The sequence below is a fragment of the Rhinopithecus roxellana genome, chromosome 21 (assembly GCF_007565055.1).
Source record: "Rhinopithecus roxellana isolate Shanxi Qingling chromosome 21, ASM756505v1, whole genome shotgun sequence".
Lineage (NCBI taxonomy): Eukaryota > Metazoa > Chordata > Mammalia > Primates > Cercopithecidae > Rhinopithecus > Rhinopithecus roxellana.
In genome coordinates, this window is record NC_044569.1 from 17,775,987 (window position 1) to 17,796,556 (window position 20,570).

The 20,570-nt window shown below is 41.0% G+C and overlaps 2 protein-coding genes across 9 annotated transcripts in view; one reads left to right on the forward strand and one right to left on the reverse strand.

Annotated features, from left to right (window-relative positions):
- TPGS2 (tubulin polyglutamylase complex subunit 2) overlaps positions 1 to 14,408 on the reverse strand; it is a 47,154-nt gene extending 32,746 nt beyond the window's left edge. For 3 of the 5 annotated variants that reach the window (XM_030925951.1, XM_030925950.1, XM_010385397.2), the window contains exons 1-2: positions 13,875 to 14,408; positions 4,403 to 4,482 (exon numbers count right to left, since the gene is read on the reverse strand). In XM_030925951.1, coding sequence (XP_030781811.1) covers positions 4,403 to 4,482; positions 13,875 to 13,959 — 165 coding nt within the window. In that variant the 5' untranslated portion in view covers positions 13,960 to 14,408. Of the gene's footprint in view, positions 1 to 4,402; positions 4,483 to 9,047; positions 9,117 to 13,874 lie in introns of all 5 variants that reach the window. The other 2 variants (XM_030925949.1, XM_010385388.2) reach the window with 2 other exon arrangements.
- The window catches only part of KIAA1328 (KIAA1328 ortholog), a 397,521-nt gene continuing 390,959 nt past the window's right edge, over positions 14,009 to 20,570 (forward strand). For 2 of the 4 annotated variants that reach the window (XM_030925946.1, XM_010385375.2), the window contains exons 1-3: positions 14,009 to 14,388; positions 19,173 to 19,208; positions 20,085 to 20,227. In XM_030925946.1, coding sequence (XP_030781806.1) covers positions 14,085 to 14,388; positions 19,173 to 19,208; positions 20,085 to 20,227 — 483 coding nt within the window. In that variant the 5' untranslated portion in view covers positions 14,009 to 14,084. Of the gene's footprint in view, positions 14,389 to 14,412; positions 14,531 to 14,573; positions 14,632 to 19,172; positions 19,209 to 20,084; positions 20,228 to 20,570 lie in introns of those variants that run through there. The other 2 variants (XM_030925948.1, XM_030925947.1) reach the window with 2 other exon arrangements.

Consider the following 20,570-nt stretch of genomic DNA (forward strand, 5'->3'; position numbering starts at 1 on the left):
AAGACTTCTACTCTAGTCTGGTTTTCCCACATCAAAATGCTTCCATATCCTTACTAGTATAATGTATCTGTGAGCTTCCCACAGAGTTATATTTGCCTAAAGGGGCAGAGGGCCCCTTCTCGGGGAGCTTTATCTGAAGGTATTTATGCAGCTGTGGTTACCAGGTACACCAGAGGGAGGCTGGGCTCTAAATGAGGTGTCTCCAAGGAGATGGGTCTCTAGGGTCAGTTCTCTAAAGAAGCAGGAATTATCAACCCCTTGGGATCCTCCTGCTTCTCTGGTACAAGCACTTCTGGAAGCAGGCACACAGCAGGGGTGGCTTATCAAGCCTGCTCCTGTGGCAACATGCTCTTTAGTAACCTCTAGGGTGAGAAAGTGAGACAAGGGAGTTTCAGAGCAGTCCAAAACTTCTACCCTCCACTGCTTAGGAGATAAAAGTAGGTAAGAAAATAGCACATCGAGTATTGCCCCATTTTGAATGAAAACATTATACAAAAACTTGTTTTAAACTTTTGGGGTTATGAGTTCCTTTGAGAATCTGAAAAAGCCTTTTCCTCCCACTTCCCCCAAAAAACATATCTGACATACATTTCAAGGAGTCCATGGACCACTTCCCATTCATGGACTTGTAAGGATCCCATTGCCTACCCTCCACCCACACACATAACCAAAAATACACCAACTGTGGTTATGTCTAGGTGATAAAATCCTAGAAGATATTTAAAAAAATTTTTTTTTTATTTTCAATACACCTTTTTGACTGTTTTGTTTAGCATAATCAGAAAAAAATAGTGTTACATAAAAACTGAATCTTAAAACAAAAGTACACACCCCAAAGGCTATCTTCCAAGCATCCCACAGGCCTTTACAAGCCCAGACATGCTGAACTCAGGTGAAAGAAACGTTTTTACATTACTGATCCGGATGCTGTTCGTATCTTATTTTAAAAATTTTTATTACTTATTTACTTTTCAAGAGACAGGGGTTGAGGAGTTGTCTCATTATGTTGCCCAGGCTGTTCTTGAACTCCTGGCCTCAAGCTATCCTCCTACCTTGGCCTCCCAAGCAGCTGGGACTGCAGGTGTGCACCACCACACCTAGCTTGTGTATTAGATTTGGCATATTTGAACTTAGATCTGAGATACTTTAACTAAAGAACTCAAAGGAAAATTCCAAATCTATATATCTGATAATTTTAGGTACCTTCATAGGTATTCTCCCAACTGAATATGTCTGAAGAAAATGTTCCATTAAACTGTCTCAGTTAGTTAAAAATCTCTTTCTCTCACGCTTACCCCTTAATCCTTTTAGATCTCTGATGGCTATTTATCTAGCACTACAACTGCATTTCCCTAAGTGTCAGTCTAAGCTAAAAGGGAACCCAATAAAGTTGCATTGTCCAGGAGGCAGATTAGACCCCAAGAGATCCCCTGCAGACTCTATCCCTGAAACACAGCTATGGAAGGCAGCTCCAAATGAAGAAACTACAGTATAAGTAAAACTGGGACAAATGGGTAATGTCTTCTCCTTAAAGAGTTCTAAGGACTGTATGGTACAAGACACAAGGAAGAATATGCCTCAGGAATCACTTTATTCCAAAGAAACTTAATAGTGTTCCACCCTAGACAAGGCATTCCTGTCCTCTCATCTTCCAATGCAGGTCCTCAGCAGACACGAAAACACCAGGATCTGACTCTCACAAAAGAGCCCTAAGGCAGTTCTTTTTTTTTTGTGAGATGGAGTCTTGCTCTGTCGCCCAGGCTGGAGTGCAGTGGCGCAATGTCAGCTCACTACAACCTCTGCCTCCCGGGTTCAAGCGATTCTTCTGCCTCAACCTCCCAAGTAGCTAGGACTACAGGCGTGCACCACCACACCTGGCTAATTTTTGTATTTTTAGTAGAGACGGGGTTTCACCATATTGGCCAGGCTGGTCTCGAACTCCTGACCTCGTGATCTGCCTGCCTCAGCTTCCCAAAGTGCTGGGATTACAGGCGTGAGCCACCGCGCCGGCCTGGCAGTTCTACTAATACCTAAAGGGCTGACTTAAGCCCAAAAAGAATCAAGAGGAATGTCCTCCATCATATCTTTTCTCTTACTGTTATTTATAACAAACAAAACGTCAACGAGGCCACAATGGCATAGTCACAGAAGTATCAGGAACAGGTGTTGACAGAATCAGCCAATAAGAGTTTCATAGACACTGTTCTGGAATTCCCTTTTCCTATGATGGGCTGTGAGTAGAAATGGAGGTGGGGGCTGAACGAGAAGAGTTGGGATGCTGCTGAGCTGAGGTCCTGGATCAACTCCCAGTTACTGAGCTGCCAGAAAAGCTGCTGCTGGCTCAGCCCAGGGAGGGGAGTCAGGCTGGTAGGACTGCTTGCCTGCTGAGGGCAAGACTCCCATGGTGTTGTCCTCTGTCAGAGCGGCAGCCTGGCAGAGCAGAAAGGACATGTTCTTAGAGGCAGGCAACTGTAAGTTCAAATTCAGGCTCTGCCACTTGGTCGCTATGTTACTCGGAACACATCTTCCTTCCTTCCTTCCCTCCCTCCCTCCCTCCCTCCCTCCCTCCCTCCTTCCCTCCTTCCTTCCTTCCTTCCTCCCTCCTCCCTCCCTCCCTCCCTCCCTCCCTCCCTCCTTCCTTCCTTCCTTCCTTCCTTCCTTCCTTCCTTTCTCTCTCTCTCTTTTTCTTTCTTTCTTTCTTTCGCTATGTGACTGGGAACAAATCTTTCTTTCTTTTCTTTCTTTCTTTCTTTCTTTCTTTCTTTCTTTCTTTCTTTCTTTCTTTCTTTCTTTCTTTCTGTCTCTCTCTTTCTTTCTTTCTTTCGCTATGTGACTCGGAACAAATCTTCCTTTCTTTTTCTCTCTCTCTCTCTCTCTCTCTCTTTCTTTCGCTATGTGACTCGGAACAAATCTTTCTTTCTTTCCTTCCTTCCTTCCTTCCTTCCTTCCTTCCTTCCTTCTTTCTTTCTTTCTCTCTTTCTCTCTCTTTCTCTTTCTCTCTTTCTTTCTTTCAACGAAACAAGGTCTCGCCCTGTTGTTCAGGCTAGAGTGCAGTGCTGTGATCATAGCTCACTGCAGCCTCAACCTCCTGGGGTCACAGGATCCTCCCACCTCAGCCTCCCCAGTAGCTGGGAGTAAAGGTGTGTGCTACCATACCTGGCTAATTAACATTATTGTTTTGTAGAGTTGGAGTCTTGCCATGTTGTCCAGGCTTTTCTTGAACTCCTGGCCTCAAGCAATCCTCTGCCCTGGCCTTCCAAAACACTGGGATTACACGTGTAAGCCACTGTGCCAGCCAAATTCTTTAAACTCTTTCAGCCTCAGTTTCTTCATCTATAAAATGGAGATACCAATACCTACCTTGCAGGGTTTTTATTTATTTAGTATGGAATGACTTATGGGGTAAGTGTTAGCAGGTACTTATTAAATGGTAGGGCAATTTGTTGCCACTTGCCCCAGTCAAATCCATTTGTTACTCTACAGCCACAGTGGTCTTTCCAAAGTATAAATCTAACTTCATAGTTCCCTATTTGAAACATTTCAATGACTCCCCTTTGCTTCTAAGATAAAGAGCAAACTGCTGAAAACCTATGAAGCCCCGGATTTCCTGGTCTTTGGTGAGCTCTCTCTCCCTTGCTCTCCTATGCTCCTTCTTCGTGATCTCAGAACAATGTAATCCTTCTCATCTTGAAGCCTTCATAGAGGTTGAAAGTCTCATCTTCCTAGATCCCATATACCTGGTTAACAACTTCTTATTGCTTCTTTGGGAAAACTTTTCTCAACCTCTAGACTAGAGCAGGTCTCCAGGCAATGCTTCCTTTACCTGTCTTTCACGTACTCAGGCCAGTTTGTAATTACATTCATAACAATCTATACTATGTCTTTGGCAGTAAGATCAAGAGGTAAAAACAGTGCCTTTTAAAAAAATTACCATTTAATCCCCACAGCTCAACACCAAGCACAACGTCTGGCCCATTGTAGAAGCTTAAAACTTTTATTGAATAAATGAATTGAAGTTCAGAGGAAAATTGGAAAGCATTAGCTTTTAATCTGCTTAGTAGTTATGTGCAACACTTAACCATGTTCTGGACAGTATGACACTTATTAATATATATCCTTTTCTTTCCTTAATTGATTTTTAGCTTTGTTCTATACAACTTTGAATGTCCACTGCTTCTATAGGAGAGTAGGGCTCAGGGGAGACACTCCATGCTGGGTAAGTGGCATAGAACGAAAGGAACTGTTAAGTGGGCTGGACAGAAACATAGAAAAGGTAAACTCTATGTTGAAAGCAGCTGTGGTCTGAGATAAGTACTTTTCCTCCCCTAATCTTTCCTTCTCAGGGACATTTACATTGACCTCTCTTTGTTGGGAGGTAAAGACTTCACATGGCAACACTTACTTGTTCCCAGGAAGAAATCATATGACGTTCAGCAGGAGGCTTTTCTATGATGGTCACCTCTGTCACACCTGGGGAAGATTCTGGAGGAGAAAAAAGAGTCTGTAGAGTTGCAGCTGGTCCACTGTTATACATTTCTATGTTAGATATTGACTAACTGTTGATGACTGCTCTAAGAACACCCAATCCTTCTCATAAACACTTATTACCTCTGTGATCAAAGCAGAGAACTGGTTGGCCTCTGAAAGGCATGGTCCCATAACCCAGGGCAATGTAGTCTACCTGATAGAAAGGATATGCACAGACTGTGCTCTATACTGTCATTGCTCAGTCATTAATCTTATTGAACAAAAAACAGAGATTGTAGATTCCTAGTGATTTTACACTGAAATTCTCAGTGAGCTAAATCTATATACTCAGGATAAAGTGAAAAGAAATGAAGAATAGCAACCCACTAACTTTTATAAGACATAAAACTTGTTTATTAACTTTTCTTCTAAATAAAACTCATCTTGAACATAACCTTCTACTCTATGAGGTCTAGGATTTCAAAGCTGGGTTAACATAAAAAATAGATTCTATCCAAAAATATACTAAGAAAAAAAGTAAGTCATATTTCTAAATCCTTGAAGTAGGAAAAGGTCTCCAAATAATCTGGTCTGCTTCTCTTTGTGGAGCTGTGTTCTATCATTCACTCTGAGGGACAGCAGAAGCCACCTGGGAATACTACAGAGTTCAATACCTCCAACAACATTCTCCATTTGTCTGTGGCCATGCAGACTCAAGATTCTGAAGTCCTTAATCCAAGACTTAAAATTTGTCATAAACGCTGTTATGACTTGAATTCTGTCCCCACCCCCACAAAAAAAGATGTCGAAGTCCTAACCCCCAGTACCTCAGAATATGACCTTATTTGGAAATAGAGTTACTGCAGACATGATTAGTTTAGATGAGGTCATAGTGAAGTAGAGTAGACCCCTAGTCCAGTCATTGGTGCCCTCATAAACAGGACAACATGTAGCTAGGTATGGCAGTGCATACGTGTACTCCCAGCTACTCGGGAGGCTGACACAGGAGGGTAGCTTGAGTTTTTAAAATCTCTAGGACTATGACAGAGACTTCTAATCATTTTATGTGGTTCACTGATCCTATAATTAAGCCAGTGCCCTTTTCATGCATATACAATTTCCTCCAAGTTGCCAGAAACTCAAATCTTGGGATGCAGCAATAGCCCAATATAGGAACTAAGAATTCTAGACTCTACCTATTCTAGTCTTGCTTTATACATTTACTAGTTGTATGACCTTAGATGGGTCTTCACTTCCCTTCACCTTCAGTAAGTCACAAGAGATCTTAGGTTTGAAAGAGGACACATACAATTATTTACTGTTTATAACAGGCCTACGTGGAAGGCTTATAGGTTCAGACAAAACTACTGTGATGCTACTGCAGATGGGGTCATATCATAGTTAAGCTTGGAATACTCTCATGATAAGGTAATTGGCCAACATATTGACTTTAATAACTTTCAGATAGTAAGTTGCTTAGGAAGTATCCATTGTAGAGACTCCTGTATCCAATATAGTACTTCGGAATTGGTGAGGAGAAGGTATTGGGGATATGGAAGAGAAAGGCATGCAGTAAATTCCATTTGTATAATGCTCTGTTACAGGAAATTGGCATAAATTATCCCATTTAATCTTTCAACAATCTTGTGAAGCAGGTATCCTTACCCTCGTTTTAAAAGATAAGGAAACTGAGGTTCAAGGGTGTGAAATAATTCATAAAATGAAATATCTGACCAAAGTTGTGGACACCAAGCCTAATGCTGTTTTTATCATGTTGTCTTAGTAGCCTATCATTTTGGTGAGATAACTAAAAACATTTGCGGATGTACTGGAAAGCAAAAGAAATTATACATTGTCCTTGGCCTATCAGGATGCCATATATGAGAAGCAATATCTGAATACGCATAGCCATTCTCCCTGTCCTGCCTTTGTGACCAATGACAAGCATTTGTCAGCAGCCTGGCTGGAATAACCTGCATGGCAAGAGTAAGAGATACGAAACTCAGATCTTTAGACTCAGCACAGTCCACTCTAAGTAACTGTGTGATATGCCGTGGATTAAAACTCTCTGTGGTAGCTTACTCCAAAGGTGGGTGCTATCAATTCCTTCCTTCCCTGCATGCCCATAGCACTTCTTATTGAGAACTGAGTCTATTTCTCCAACTTCTTGAGTTTGGAGTTGGCCTGAGAGTGCCTTGCCCTATAAAATATGGTGAAGAAATGGTGGGCCAGTTTTGGACTTAAAATTTAAGAGAACTGGCAGTTTCCCTTTGCCTTTCTTTGATTCCTGAGCCATCACATGCTAAATCCAAGCTACTCTACTGGAGACAGAGGGCATACTGAGAAGTATTGAGGGGGGCAGACATTCGAGTGCAGAAGCCATTTGATGATCCCAGTCCCAGCTGCTATCTAACTGTGACCACTTGAGAGACCCCAAATGAGAACTACCCCAGCTGATTCAGTCAATCCACAGAGCTGGGAGAGATGGTTAATTGTTGTTTCAAGCAAACTATGTTTTGGGATGATTTGTTATTCAGTTATTGATAACTGGAATATATTTTCTAGTGAAAAACAGTCTCTCTGAGGTATTTAATGAGGACCTGCTATGTCCTAAGCTTTGGGAAATTACTACCAGAGATTAGGAATTTAAGTAGGAGATACTGTTTGAAGAAACTTATTGCTTAGTTAGATAAATAAGGCAAACATGAAACAAAAGTGAAAACTCAAGATAATATGTAATTATGTGTTAAACTAGGTGATACTGACTGTCAGGGCCACAGGAGTTGAAGGCAGAGGGAGGTTGACAAAGACTGAACAAGTGATAGAAAACATCAGAAACTGCACACAGCTGATCTGGGCCTTGAAGGATGATGTGGCAGTTACTGCAGACCGGCTCAATTAACACCTCCTCCTGTTCCCCGCTGGCGTGCTTTCCTTTATTTTAGACTCGTTAGCTAAAGACTTCATTTCCTAGATTCCATTGCAGTTAAGACTCCCTCTGGTGACTGGGATGCCTGCATGGAAACATACACTCATAAAACCTGGAAGAAGGGAATCAGTAGACGAGAAAGAGAAAAAATGGGGAGACCAGGTCTTCTTGCAAGCATAGTTTCACAGGTGTTTTGGTCTCAGAGGGCTGGAAGTTGTAGCGGTGGCTGTGGCAGCAAAAGCATTAACAGTTTTTGATTCTGCAGCTATCCTTCTGGGAGTCTGAAATTTTGAGAGCTGTGGCTGGTTGTTTTGCCAATGTGAACAGCATTCAATAAACCCCTGGAAGTTGAGGCTTAAACAGGCTTTCCAGGGAAGAAACACTGCACATATATTGTTGAATTTCACTATTTAAGGAAGAAGTGTATTGTATGTGACCACCAACAAGATGGAACACTTCAGAAGATTGTGCATGGATTCCTCTAGATTCTATGTCTTTTCCTCCTGCTAATCAATGTAATAAATTATACTTGGGATTAAAACTGTTTCTGAGTCCTGTGAGTCTTTGCAGTGGATCTGGTGGATCTAAATGTGTGGGTGGTTGTGGGATCCCAGAAACATGCATCCATCTTTTTATATTTAACATTTCTGATTTAGTTTGATTTAGGTATGTTTTTGAAAACAGCAAATAACTGGGTTTTGTGAGTCAGGTTTAAATCTTTTTCTATTAGTAGGTGACATAAACCTATATGTATATACTTAAGAGACAGGGTCTTGCTGTCACCCAGGCTGGAGTGCTGTGATGTAATCATAGCTCACTTCAGCCTCAAACTTCTGGACTCAAGTGATCCTCCCATCTTAGCCTCCCAAGTAGCTGGGACTACAGGTGCACACCACCACACTGGGCTAATTTTAAATTTCTTTTTTTTTTTTTTGTAGAGACAGGGGTCTCACTATGTTGCCCAGGCTTGTCTTGAACTTCTGGTCTCAAGTGATCTTCCCACCTTGGCCTCCCAAAGCACTGTGATTACAGGCATGAGCCGCCGTGTCCAGCCATGACCATTTATATTTATTGTTATGACAGATATGTTTGGTCTAAACGCTATCATAATAGTTCATAATTATGTGTGCTGTATTACACTTGTGTTTCTTTTTGACGTGCACATCATTTGCTCTTTTCTTTCAAACACTTGGGGGAACGTTTTCTATTGCTGAGTAATAAATTACCACGAATTAGCAGCTTTAAACAACACCCTTTTATTAAGTCACGGTTCTGTAGCTCACAAGTCTGGCATGGCATGATTGGATTCTCTGCTTAGGCTGAAATCACTGGTCTTTCTTTACACCAGGTGCGCTGACAGGTATTTTAACTGTTCTATTTTCATCTGGATCTTGGGGTCATCTTGGAAACTCATTTCTGTTATTGACAGAATTCAATTCCTTTTGGTTGCAGGACTGAAGTTTCTATTTCCTTGCTTGTTGTCAGCTGGGGCCACTCTCGGCTTGCAGAGGCCACCTGTATTTCTTGTTAAAAGGTCCCATCCATCTTCAAGTCAGCAACAGCCTAACAAATTCTTTTCCTGCCTCAAATCTCTTTGACTTCCCTGTTAACAGCTTGTTTTAAAGGGCTTATGTGATTAGATCGGGCCTACCTGGATAATCTTGCTTTTGCCATTTAATGTAACATAATTGAGGTGTGGTGTCTCATCATCTTCACAGTCCTGTGGATTAGAGTAGGAATTCTAATAGTACCGTGTTTAGAATTCCTTTTTAAAAATAGCTTTACTGAGATATAATTCGCATACCATAATTCACCCTTATAAAGTGACTTCTATATTCAGTTATGCATCCTTTCCCCCAAAAGAAACCCATACCTATTATATTAGCAGTCCCCTTTCCTACCAGCCTCTGGCAACCACTAATCTACTTTCAGTTTCTACAGATTGGTCTACTCTGGACATTTCATATAAATGGAATCATACACGTGGCTTTTGCAACTGGCTTCTCTCACTTTGATTTCAAGATCATCCATGTTGCAGGATCAGTACTTCATTCCTTTTTATGGATAAATTTTTTTTTTGTTATATGGATATATCACATTTTATATATCATCAATTGATGGACGTTGAGTTGTTTTCACTTTCGACAATTATGAATAATGCAGCTATGAACATTTGTCTGCAAGTGTTTTCATGTAAATATCTTTTCATTTCTCTTGGAGAAATGAAATCCAGAAAAGGAATCCAAAAATGGAATTGCTGGGACATATGGTAACTCTAATCTTTTGAGGAAGTGCCAGACTAGTTTTCAAAGCTGCTGTGCCATTTTACATTTTACATCCCCACCAGCAGTATATAATATCTCCATACCCTCACCAACAATTGCTGTATCTGTCTTTTTGACTATAACGATCTTAGTGGGTATGAAGTGAAATCTCATTATGGTTTTGATTTGTATTTACCTAATGGCTAATGGTGATAATCATCTTTATGTGTGCTCACTGGCCATTTGTGTATCTTTGGAGAAATGTCTACCCTGATCCTTTAAAATTGAATTATTTGTCTTTTATTGAGTTGTAAGAGTTCTTTGCAGATCTGTAAGTCCCTTTTCATATATATGATTTACAAATATCCTCTCCTATTTTTTTGGATTGTTTTGTCACTGTCTTGACTGTATCCTTAAAAGCACATTTTAAATTTTGATTAAGCCCTTTTTCTTTTGTCGCTTATGCTTTTGTGATATGTAAGAATTCAGTGCCTAATTCAAGGTCACTTTAAAAAGTAACCTAAGGCCTGTTTTCTTCCAAGAGTCTTATGGTTTTGGCTGTTACATGTAGGTCTAAGATACTTTTGGAGTTAATTTTTGTATATCATTTGAGGTAGAGGTCCAATTTCATTATTTTACATGTGGAAATCTAGAACCATTTGTTGGAAAACTATTTTTTCCCATTGAGAAGTCTTAACATATTTGTCAAAAATCAATGAATTAGGCTGAGTGCAGTGCCTCACACCTGTAATCCTAGCACTTTGGGAGGCCGAGGCAGGTGGATCATGAGGTCCGGAGATCAAGACCATCCTGGCTAACAACCTGGTGAAACCCCGTCTCTAACAAAAATACAAAAAATTCGCCGGGTGTGGTGGCAGGCACCTGGAGTCCCAGCTGCTCAGGAGGCTGAAGCAGGAGAATGGCCAGAACCCAGGAGGCAGAGCTTGCAGTAAGCTGAGATCATGCCACTGCACTCCAGCCTGGGCAACAGAGCGAGACTCCGTCTCAAAAAAAAAAAAAAAAATCAATGAATCATAAATATGATGTTTATTTTTGGACTTTCAATCTTATTTCATCCATCTAGATTTCTATTTTTATGCCACAACCACTCTGAAGACAACTGTGGTTTTAAATTTTTAAAATTGTAGTAAAATACACATAACATAAAATCCATCATTTTGGTCAATTTTAAGTGTACAGTTAAGTGGCATAAAGTACATTCACACGGTTGTACAAACATCACCAGAACTTTTCCATCATCTCAAATATAGTATAGGGAAATGTGAGTAAGAGGAACTTTTTTCCTGTTTTGGAAAGAAAAGTTTGTTTTGGCTACTCTGGGTCTCTTGCATTTCTATATTATATTTTAGGATTAAATCAGCTTCTCGATTTCTACAAAACAGACAGTTGAGATTTTGATGGAAACTGTAGATCTGAGATTTGTAGATCAATTTGGGGAGTAACAGATTTTAACAATATTAACTCTTCCAATCCATAAGCATGGTATGCCTTCTTATTTATTTTGGTCTTCTTCAATTTCTTTCCACAGTCTTATGTACTTTTCATGGACATCTTGTGTTAATTTATTCCTATTTTATTTTATTTATTTATTTTTGAGATAGGGTCTCACTCTTGTCGCCTGGGCTGGAGTGCTGTGATATGATCATAGTTCACTGTAGCTTCAAACTCCTGGGCTCAAGTGATCCTCCTGTCTCAGCCTCCTGAGTAGCTAGGACTAAGGCATGCACCACTACACATGGCTAATTTAAAAATATTTTATAAAGACTATGTTGCCCAGGCTGGTCTGCAACTCCTGGTTTCAAGCAATCCTCTCACTTTGGCCTCCCAGTGTTGGGATTACAGGTGTAAGCCACTGTGCCAGCTACATCTTATTCTTTTTGATACTATTATAAATTAAATTGTTCTCTTAGTTTTATTTTTGTATTGTTCATTGCTGGTGTATAGGTTTTTTCTTTTTTTGTGGATTCTTTAGGACTTTTTATATACGAGATCATGTCATCGGCAAACAGATAGTTTAATTTCTTCCTTTTCAACTGGATGTCTTTATTTCATTTTCTTGCCTAATGCCCTAGCTAGAAACTCCAGTACAATGTTGAAGAGAAGTGATAAAAGTGGAATTCTTGCTGTGCATAAAAGAGTGAACATAGCAGGCCTGAGACAATAATCCTTAGAAAGGCCTGCCAATCAGGCTGCCAAAATCCTTTTGTTGTAATGAATCATAGCCATGAGTAGGACTATCTCCTGAGTCCTGTAATCCTTGCATCAAATCATTGAATCTGGTGTGATCTTGGGGAACCCTAATACAATTTTTGTTCCTGATTTTAAGGGGAAAGCTGCCAGTCTTTCACCATTACATATGATGTTAGATGTGGGCTTTTCATAGACGTCCTTTATCAGGTTGTCTAGGTCCTTTATCCTATCCTATTTCTAGTTTGGTTTTTTTTTTTAATCAAGAAAGGATGTTAGATTTTGTCAAGTGCTTTTTCTTTAAGATGATTATGCAGTTTTTGTCTTATTCCATTCGTAAGTTGTATTATATTAATTGATTTTTTTTTTAAGTTTCTTTTTTTTTAGTGACACAGTCTTGCTATGTTGCCCAGCTGCACTTGTACTGGACTCTAGTGACCCTCCCACCACAGCCTCCCCAGTAGCTAGAACTAAAGATATGGGCTGCCCTGCCCAGCTATTAATTGATTTTCGTATGTTAAAACCACGCATTCCTAAATCACACTTGGTCTTGGACTTCTTCTATTAAAAGAGACACACATTTTAAAAATCAACCGAACAAATACATAATTTCAAGTAGTTAAAGTGCTATAGGAATAAAAGAAAAAGCAGGGTAAGGAAAGAGAGAGCAAGAAAGACGGTGGTTATTCAAACTATATTCAGGGAAGGTTTCTCTGAAGCGATGACATTTGATCAGAGATCTGAATGACCTGAAGAAGTGAGACATTCAGAGAAAGATAATTCCAGGTGCAAGGACTAGCAAATTGCAAAAGCCTTGAAGCAGGAACCCTCTTAGTGTGTTTAAGATACAGCTAGAAGGCCATGTGGGCAAAAGAGTGGAAATAAAGTCAGAAAGAGATTAGAGCAGCTCATACAGGGGCTTGCAGGTCATGGTACAGACATTTGGATTTATTGTAATTGTGATGGGAAGGCACTGAAGCATGGTTTTCAGCCTTCTTAAAAGACCTTTCTCCTCCTTGGTTTTCTGGCTAAACTCCCATATGTCTCTCAAAATCTAGCATCATCTCCTCTGTGACATGTTCTTTAACATCCCTGATAAGATCAGTCCCTTCCTCTGTGACATCTCTGAGTAACAGCAGATTACTGATCTCTCTTCACACTCCTAGGGCCCTCATTTGTTTATTTTTTCACAGAACTGTGTTTTTTCATATTTTAACCTCACAGTCTAACATAGTGGTGAGTACTAAAGAAACGTTTGATAGGCCAAGCGCGGTGGCTCACACCTGTAATCCCAGCACTTTGGGAGGTCGAGGCGGGTGGATCACCTGAGGTCAGGAGTTCGAGACCAGCCTGGCCAACATGGTGGAACCCCCGTCTCTACTAAAAATACAAAAAATTAGCCGGGCGAGGCAGGAGAATTGCTTGAACCAGGGAGGCGCAGGTTGCAGTGAGCCGAGATCGCGCCATTGCACTCCAGCCTGGCCCACAAGAGCAAAACTGTCTCAAAAAACAAACAAAGAAATGTTCGATAAAAGAAACACTCTAAGTCATTCAGTGGTGCAAGGCTGGAATCCTTTCAGACCCGAAGTAGTTGTCGCCCTGGCAGGTCGGGTGCATCACTTCTCTCAGAGAAAGGGCTTGGGTCTCGGGGAGAATGCCCTGGCTGAGAATGCCTCCTAGGGGGAGATCCAACCTCCCAGCCGTCAGGTGCTTGCTGTGTTCCCTTTGCACGACTTTGTACGTCCTTCCAGGGTGGGACCTTGGGTGGCGGTAAGTGGAGGAACCTTCAGGCTTCCCAGTTTTGCTTCCGAACACTCCTGGCAAACACTTCCAAGGCCTAATCACAAACCCAGGTCCCCCATTTTCCTCCGTAACAACGGAAGTCACAACAGCGATGTCCACTCCTGTTCAGGGGCCAGCGTCGCGCCGTCCACCCCACACCTCATCCCTCCACTCCTCCTTCCTTCTCCTCCACACCCTCTCGGCACCGTGCCCCCACCCCTCACCTAGGATGCGCGTGATGCCCAGGGTGAGCTTCTCCAGGTGCGGCTTGCTGCAGCCCAGCCCCGGGGGCGACGCTTCCTCCTCCATGGCTCGCGAACCCGATCCGCGCGCGGCGGGAGCGGGTAGAGGACCGGACCCCGCCTCAGCGCCGAGGCCAAGTTCATGGCATGCCGGGAACTGTAGTTCTCGGCGCCTGAGAGCGCGGCGCAGTGATGATAGGGGCCCGGGGTTGGTCTGACAGCAGCAGCTCCGCGGGGCGCCGATTCCCGCGGCCCCGCCCGGTGCCCCACACCGCACCTCCGGGACGCAGCTTCCCTTTCGCTCCGACCCTCTCGCCTCGCAAGGGCCGGCCGCGCAGGAGGGGGCGGGCCTCTGCGTGGTGCGGCCAATCGGGACCGAGCCTGCAGGCCGAGGCGTGGCGGCCCCGGCTCGACGCCCCGAGTGGCGGTTGTTTCAAGATGGCGGACGTGGCGGGCCCCTCCCGCCCCGGTGCCGCGGCGTTCTGGAGCCGGGACTGTATCCTTTGCCCGCCTGACAGGGGGCGCCGGCGCCCTCCACGGGGCGGCGAGCGGCGAGCCGTCGCGTGGCAGTCTGAGAGCGGAGGAGAAGCTCCGAACTAACCCCGGGGACGAGGACGTGCTGCTCGGCCTCAGTCTAGGTGCTGGGCTTTCCCCTTGCTTGGGTGTTAGGTGGCCGAGAGACTGGTACTGTCTCCAGGTGCGGGGACACGGCGCAGATGCTTCCCAGCCCTCACTAGCGGTGAGCTCGAGAAAGATAGCCTAGAGTCCAGGCTCAGCCTGGAGCTGGGAGGGCCCTCCGAGATCCCTCTGCCCACCCTCTCAGAGTGCCCCCACGCTGACTGTGCGAAACGAGCTCGAGGTTAAGGGAGGAGTGGGTGTTGGCTGGACAGGGAGCCTTTTTGTTTAGTCTGCGTTGGTAGGAACAAGTCAGGACCTTGTCGGACTTCAAAGGCCCTCCAGTGATGATATATTTTAATACTGGGATTTTAGGAGAGGTTTGGAGCTTGGTTACTGGGATGTGGTCTGGTGGTGCTGGTTACTGCGTAAGATGGGAATCATTGTGTCTGCAAGTATTGCTGACTTACGTGTAGGGTGTGGGTCACTGGCAGTCATTGAAGTTCTTGGATCGTTGTGAGGTGGAGAAGCAGTGGAACTTTTTAGTCCGGTGGTAGTATTACCAGTTCAGCGGCAGTGATGAGATGTTTGTGTGACAGGAGTGTTTTTTTCCCTGGAATAGGTAGACTTATCGCTTGAGCTTTGGTCCTGATAATTTACTTCACGTTCCTTAGAGGGGTTACTGGAGAGAGGGAGGGCAGTCAGTGTTACTGAGCGCTTGCAGAGGCAGCTCTTTTTCTGTTGGTTAGGATTGGTGATGGCTTTATTTGAGGCGTTGCTGTCACCTTTGGTAGAATCACTCTTTGGGCATTCTTCTTAGCTCCCGGTGAAACTTCCAAAACTGTGTTATCAACTCCTCTGTTGAGTTACTAGGATTAGTGTCTTGTGTAGAGAGAGGGATATGTTTGTATTCTGTGCTGCTCGTGTTTAGTGTTTGCACTTACTAGACCGTTGCACTTACTTACCATTTGTCTCTGATAGGTTGGTGAAAAGGAAATGAAATCATGTACATACACTGTGGATGAGAGCATACTAGTGCAGTGTGCAAATTAAACATTTTTTCCTTTACCTATCAGAAGAGAATATGTACACTGTGGACAACTGGGCTGAATTAGGAAGTTAGGAAATTGGGATAAGTCTTTTCTCAAGAAACGCTGCTTCTGCATTGACAGGATTTTGTGATGGAGGAGATACTTGAAGATTATTAGCTTATAGCATCCTATGGTATTGTTCAAATATAGAATCAATGGTTGGGGGGAACAAGCTATTGCAGTGGGACTGAATAAGTTAATTAATAGATATATGGACTGAACTTATGCTCTTGGTCTTCGCACCCAGTACTTTCACTTACTCATGTAGTTATATCACTCCCTGTTTTATGTAGAAGTCGTATATACCCCCTTATCTCCTGTATTCTGACTCCCAACATTTAATGTAAAATATTTGTCTTCTCATTGATAGTGAGGAATTGAAATTGTACAGGGGAAAAATGGTGGTGATTATATCCTATAAGATCTAATTCAGATGTATGAAAGGAATTGCAAGGTTACTAGTGTCACCTTTTCCCCCAGTCTGTTCCACATAATGACCAGTTAACAGCGAGCCTCAGATATTTTCATTTTAAATCTCCCTAGAGAATGTCACTGTAAGCAATGTCAAATGTAAATTTGTTACTATTTGCTGAAAAGCATAGTGATAGTTATTCATCATTTGATTTAGCTACATGTCTTTGGATCTTGATCCCTTTGTCATATTGATTATTTCCCAGACCACCCTAGAGCCTTTATAGTAGAATTTTCAATAGAAAAAGACCAAAAAGTATGTACCTATAATCTGGTATTCTTTTCACATTATTGAAAAAAGATTTTCAATACTTCACGTAAACAAATAGAGAAATGTGATGGAGAGATTTCTTAGTCCTTGATGTTTCCATTATGAGAGGACAGATCATCTGTGACTGAATGCCCCCCCGCTTTTTTTTTAACTGTTGTGCTTGTGAGTTATGCACAGTGTGATTCAGCAGTGCTGTTTTGCATAAGGTATGTTTTAGTACCTCATGTGTAAACAATGAGTGTGTGGGGTTGTCATTTTATGGGTTAAATCTTCCAGCAAAATATGCTCCTTCAGTTTAAGTTGCCTTTGACCTTCGTTACAGTTCCTAGTAATGTCAGAATGAGTTAGTGTTTCAGCAGTACCTAAATTTGACTGCTTAAATGCACTCAAGTGTATTACCATTAGCAATATCAGGGACTTGATATTAAAAAATATGAACTGCAAGTTACTTGGTCAAAACATAACAATATAATCTCTACTGTTGAGTTTTCAAATGGAAACAAAGACTTTATGTTGTGGTAAAAATAATACCCAGAAAGTCTCTGGTTGAAAGTAATTACATATACATGTATTGCTGGTAAAACTCAGCAAATTAAGAGTAGAATGGGCCGTACTGAGCTTATTTCCTTCAAATCCTGGAGGTCTGGAATAGAGGTACATCTTCCTCTCTACCACTTCTGCCTGGGTTTCTAATTACAGTTAGCCCTCTGTATCTGCTGATTCATTGAAATGTGGATGGAAAATATTTAAGAAAAAAAAAAGAAATAGCACAACAACAACAACAAAAACCAAATTAAACTATACAATTTAACTATTTATATAGCATGTACATTGTTTTAGGTATTATAAATAATCTAGAAATGACCCACTAGTAGGGCCACTATACATTTGGTATATAATGTGTCTGACTTCCCCATAAAATATACATTTGTTGGGAAATTCTACATTTGAAGGAGGTGAATATTTGGGTTCTTAATATAATGAGATGAAAATACATTACAAATTATTAGAAAGGATAGAGGCAATTTCAGATATCCTTATTTTAAAAAATTGAAGTTGTGTATTTAGAGTTTTATATAGTCGAAAAGAAGTTTGGCATGGATGTAGCTGAAAGTAAAAGATTTTGTTGGCCGGTTGCGGTGGCTCACACCTGTAATACCAACACTTTGGGAAGCCAAGGCAGGTGGATCACGAGGTCATTAGTTCAAGACCAGTCTGGCCAACGTGATGAAACTCCCGTCTCTACTAAAACTACAAAAAAATTAGCTGGGCATGGTGGCGGGTGCCTGTAATTCCAGCTGCTTGGGAGGCTGAGGCAGAGAATTGCTTGAACCTGGGAGGTGGAGGTTGCGGTGAGCTGAGATCACACCACTACACTCCAGCCTGAGCAACACAGCAAGACTCTGTCTCAAAAAAAAAAAAAAGTTTTGTTTGCATATTTTGAATCAGAGAAAAATAACATTGAAGGTTGTTGGACAATGCCTCATAAAATTAAATAAATACTAATTTTATTCTTTCATAGATGGAGCCAGACATTCTTTTATGTTTGAGAGTACAACACTGAACAAAATAAAACATAAGTCATCACCTTCTTGGTGCTTACATTTTAGTGAGATGAGATTAGGTCATGGATAAGGAAAATACATGTTCAGTGATTATTGGTGCTGTGGAGAAAAAATAAAGCAGGAAAGAGACAGTTAGTAGGGGAGGTAGGTAGGTTGTGGGAAGAGAGAGTTTTGCAATTTCAGGTACCTATATGGTTAGGAAGTGAAAGCTTCAATCAGAAGGTGACATGACATGACATGTGACATTAAGTCCTAAAGTGAGCCATGAAGATATTTGGGGAAAGAGCTTCCTGGGTAGAATAAATCATACATGCAGAAGCTATAAGGTAGGAGCTTGCATAGCTCGTTAACAATTTTAAGAAAGCCAGGAATGAGTGAGAGGAATAGTAGTAGGGAGTGAGATCAGAGACGTAACAAGTTATAGGCATCAGATCTTGAGCATGGTAGGCTGTTGTTAATACTTTGGCTTTTAATCTAAATTAGAAATGACGTAAGTATTAAAATGATCATTCTAACCACTGTGTAAAAAAATAGGCTGTTAAGGGAACATGCCCAGAAGTGACAGAGAGCAGTTAGGAGCTTATTGCAATAATTCTGGGAGAGGAAGAGTTGAGTTGGATCAAGGTGACAGTTGAAAATGGTGTGTTACAATCATAGCCTTTCTAAATTTCTCCCTTTGAAACTCATAATGGTTCTTTTTGTCTTAAATTTCTTCTACTTTTTAAATAGTAGGGCTTCTTGGGATATTTTATGAATGCACTGTAGAAGATTGAATAATGTCTTTGTGTTTGCATGATTGACTTGCCCTCAGCATTTTTTCTTCAAAGCTAAAAACCATCTTGAAATTATTTACTCTTCAGAATTGTCAGTTCCCCAATATGACCAAACTGGTGCACTTAACTTTTTGTTTACAAAAGGAAAGGCAAAGAAAAGGAACCTAATAGTAGAGTATATATTGCAGGGTAACCCACTTGAGAGTGGATAAAAGTTTCATGGAACAAGACCTTCCAAGATTTTTATAAGATGTGTAGTTGTAAATATATAAAGGTGAATTTTTAGAGAATATTAATTTTGTTACATTTAATTCAATTACTTTGCTTTCTAACTTTGTTTTTAATTCAATTACTTTGCTTTCTAACTTTGTTTTTAAAAGTTAGTTATAAATTCCCAGGTCAAAAGAAATTATGAATTATAAGAGTTATACAGAACAGAAATGGCATTTGGATGCTGGATAATATTGTATTTTCCTTCATGTTCTCCTGCATAGTTTCTGATGAAGAACAATCAGTAGTGTATGTTCCAGGTATGATTTTCTATGTTAAAATTTGGGAAGCTCACTTTGGTCCTTAAATGTTAGAAGAAAATAAAGCTATTAGAACAGTGTTGCAGGTATAACTAACTGGATGCAGAGCAGTACATCAAAACCTAAAATTTGTTTTTTGAATATTTGGCATAGCCCTATTGAGGTTTGAAATACTGGCTTATCTTTGGGATTGGCTGGCCCAATCAGCTTTTAACGAACTTGTAGAACATTTCATGTGGTAAGGGGCAAAGATTCTTCTCTTATTTTTTCTTTTACAAATAATAGCCAAATTTAATATTTCAAAGAAAAGTATGACCGCTGCTTGATACAGGGTATATGTAAGAGACACTTTGAGTTTAATGGTTGTAACTAGATGGTAGTAAAGCAACTATTGAAGGCACCCTCATTATATAGGGTGAAAAATATAGATTTCCCTCTAAGTTAACGTATATTTGGCATATTGTAATTTATTGGTTTTAATGTGACTTATGAACATTAACAGTACCCTTTACAAATATTTCAGTTAAGCTGGACATGGTTGCTTGATCCTGTAGTTCCAGCTACTCCAGAGGCTGAGGTGGGAGGATTGCTTGAGCCCAGGAATTCGAGTCCAGCCTGGATAAACATAGGAAGACCCTGTCTCTTTAAAAAAATAAAAATAAAAACAAATTTCAATTCAATCTTTAGTATATTTCTTTAAAACATATTCTTTTTATGATTCATATAGTAAGAGCTTTAAAATTAAGTTTATAAAGTATAAGGAGAGTTTCTTCCATCACGTCCCTTAAAGTAGAGGATTCCAAGGAAGCAGGTGATGGGGGAGGCTTTAAGATAATAAGATATAATTTTGAAATCTTGTTTAATGGAAATCCTTAGGCATTTCTACTGAAGGAAATGTCAGATCAAGACACAAGCTGACAAGTCCAAAAGCTGATGTTAAACTTAAGACTTCCAGGGCGACTGATGCTTCAATCTCTATGGAGTCCTTAAAAGGCACAGGAGATTCAGTAGATGAACAGGTTAGTATTTTTTTAGTCTTTTTTTTCCTTGTTCTCCAGTCTTTATGAGTGCTGACCAAAAAGGGTAGAAGAACCTTTGGAAGTATACTAGGTGATAAACAAACATTCTTAAAAAGGGGATTCCAGGATCCTTTGATGATGCCAAGTTTGAGCCTAAATTATCTAGATTACTCAAGGGTTTTGCTCTAAAACATATGACTTGCTTTAAGCATTAGCCATGATGATGTATTATCTTGATATGTCTCAAAAGAACTACCTTCTGATCTGTGTGGCGTTAGTAAATCAAACTGACAAGAATTGCTTTTTTAATTAGGCATCCTTTTTGATTTTTATTCTTGTGAAT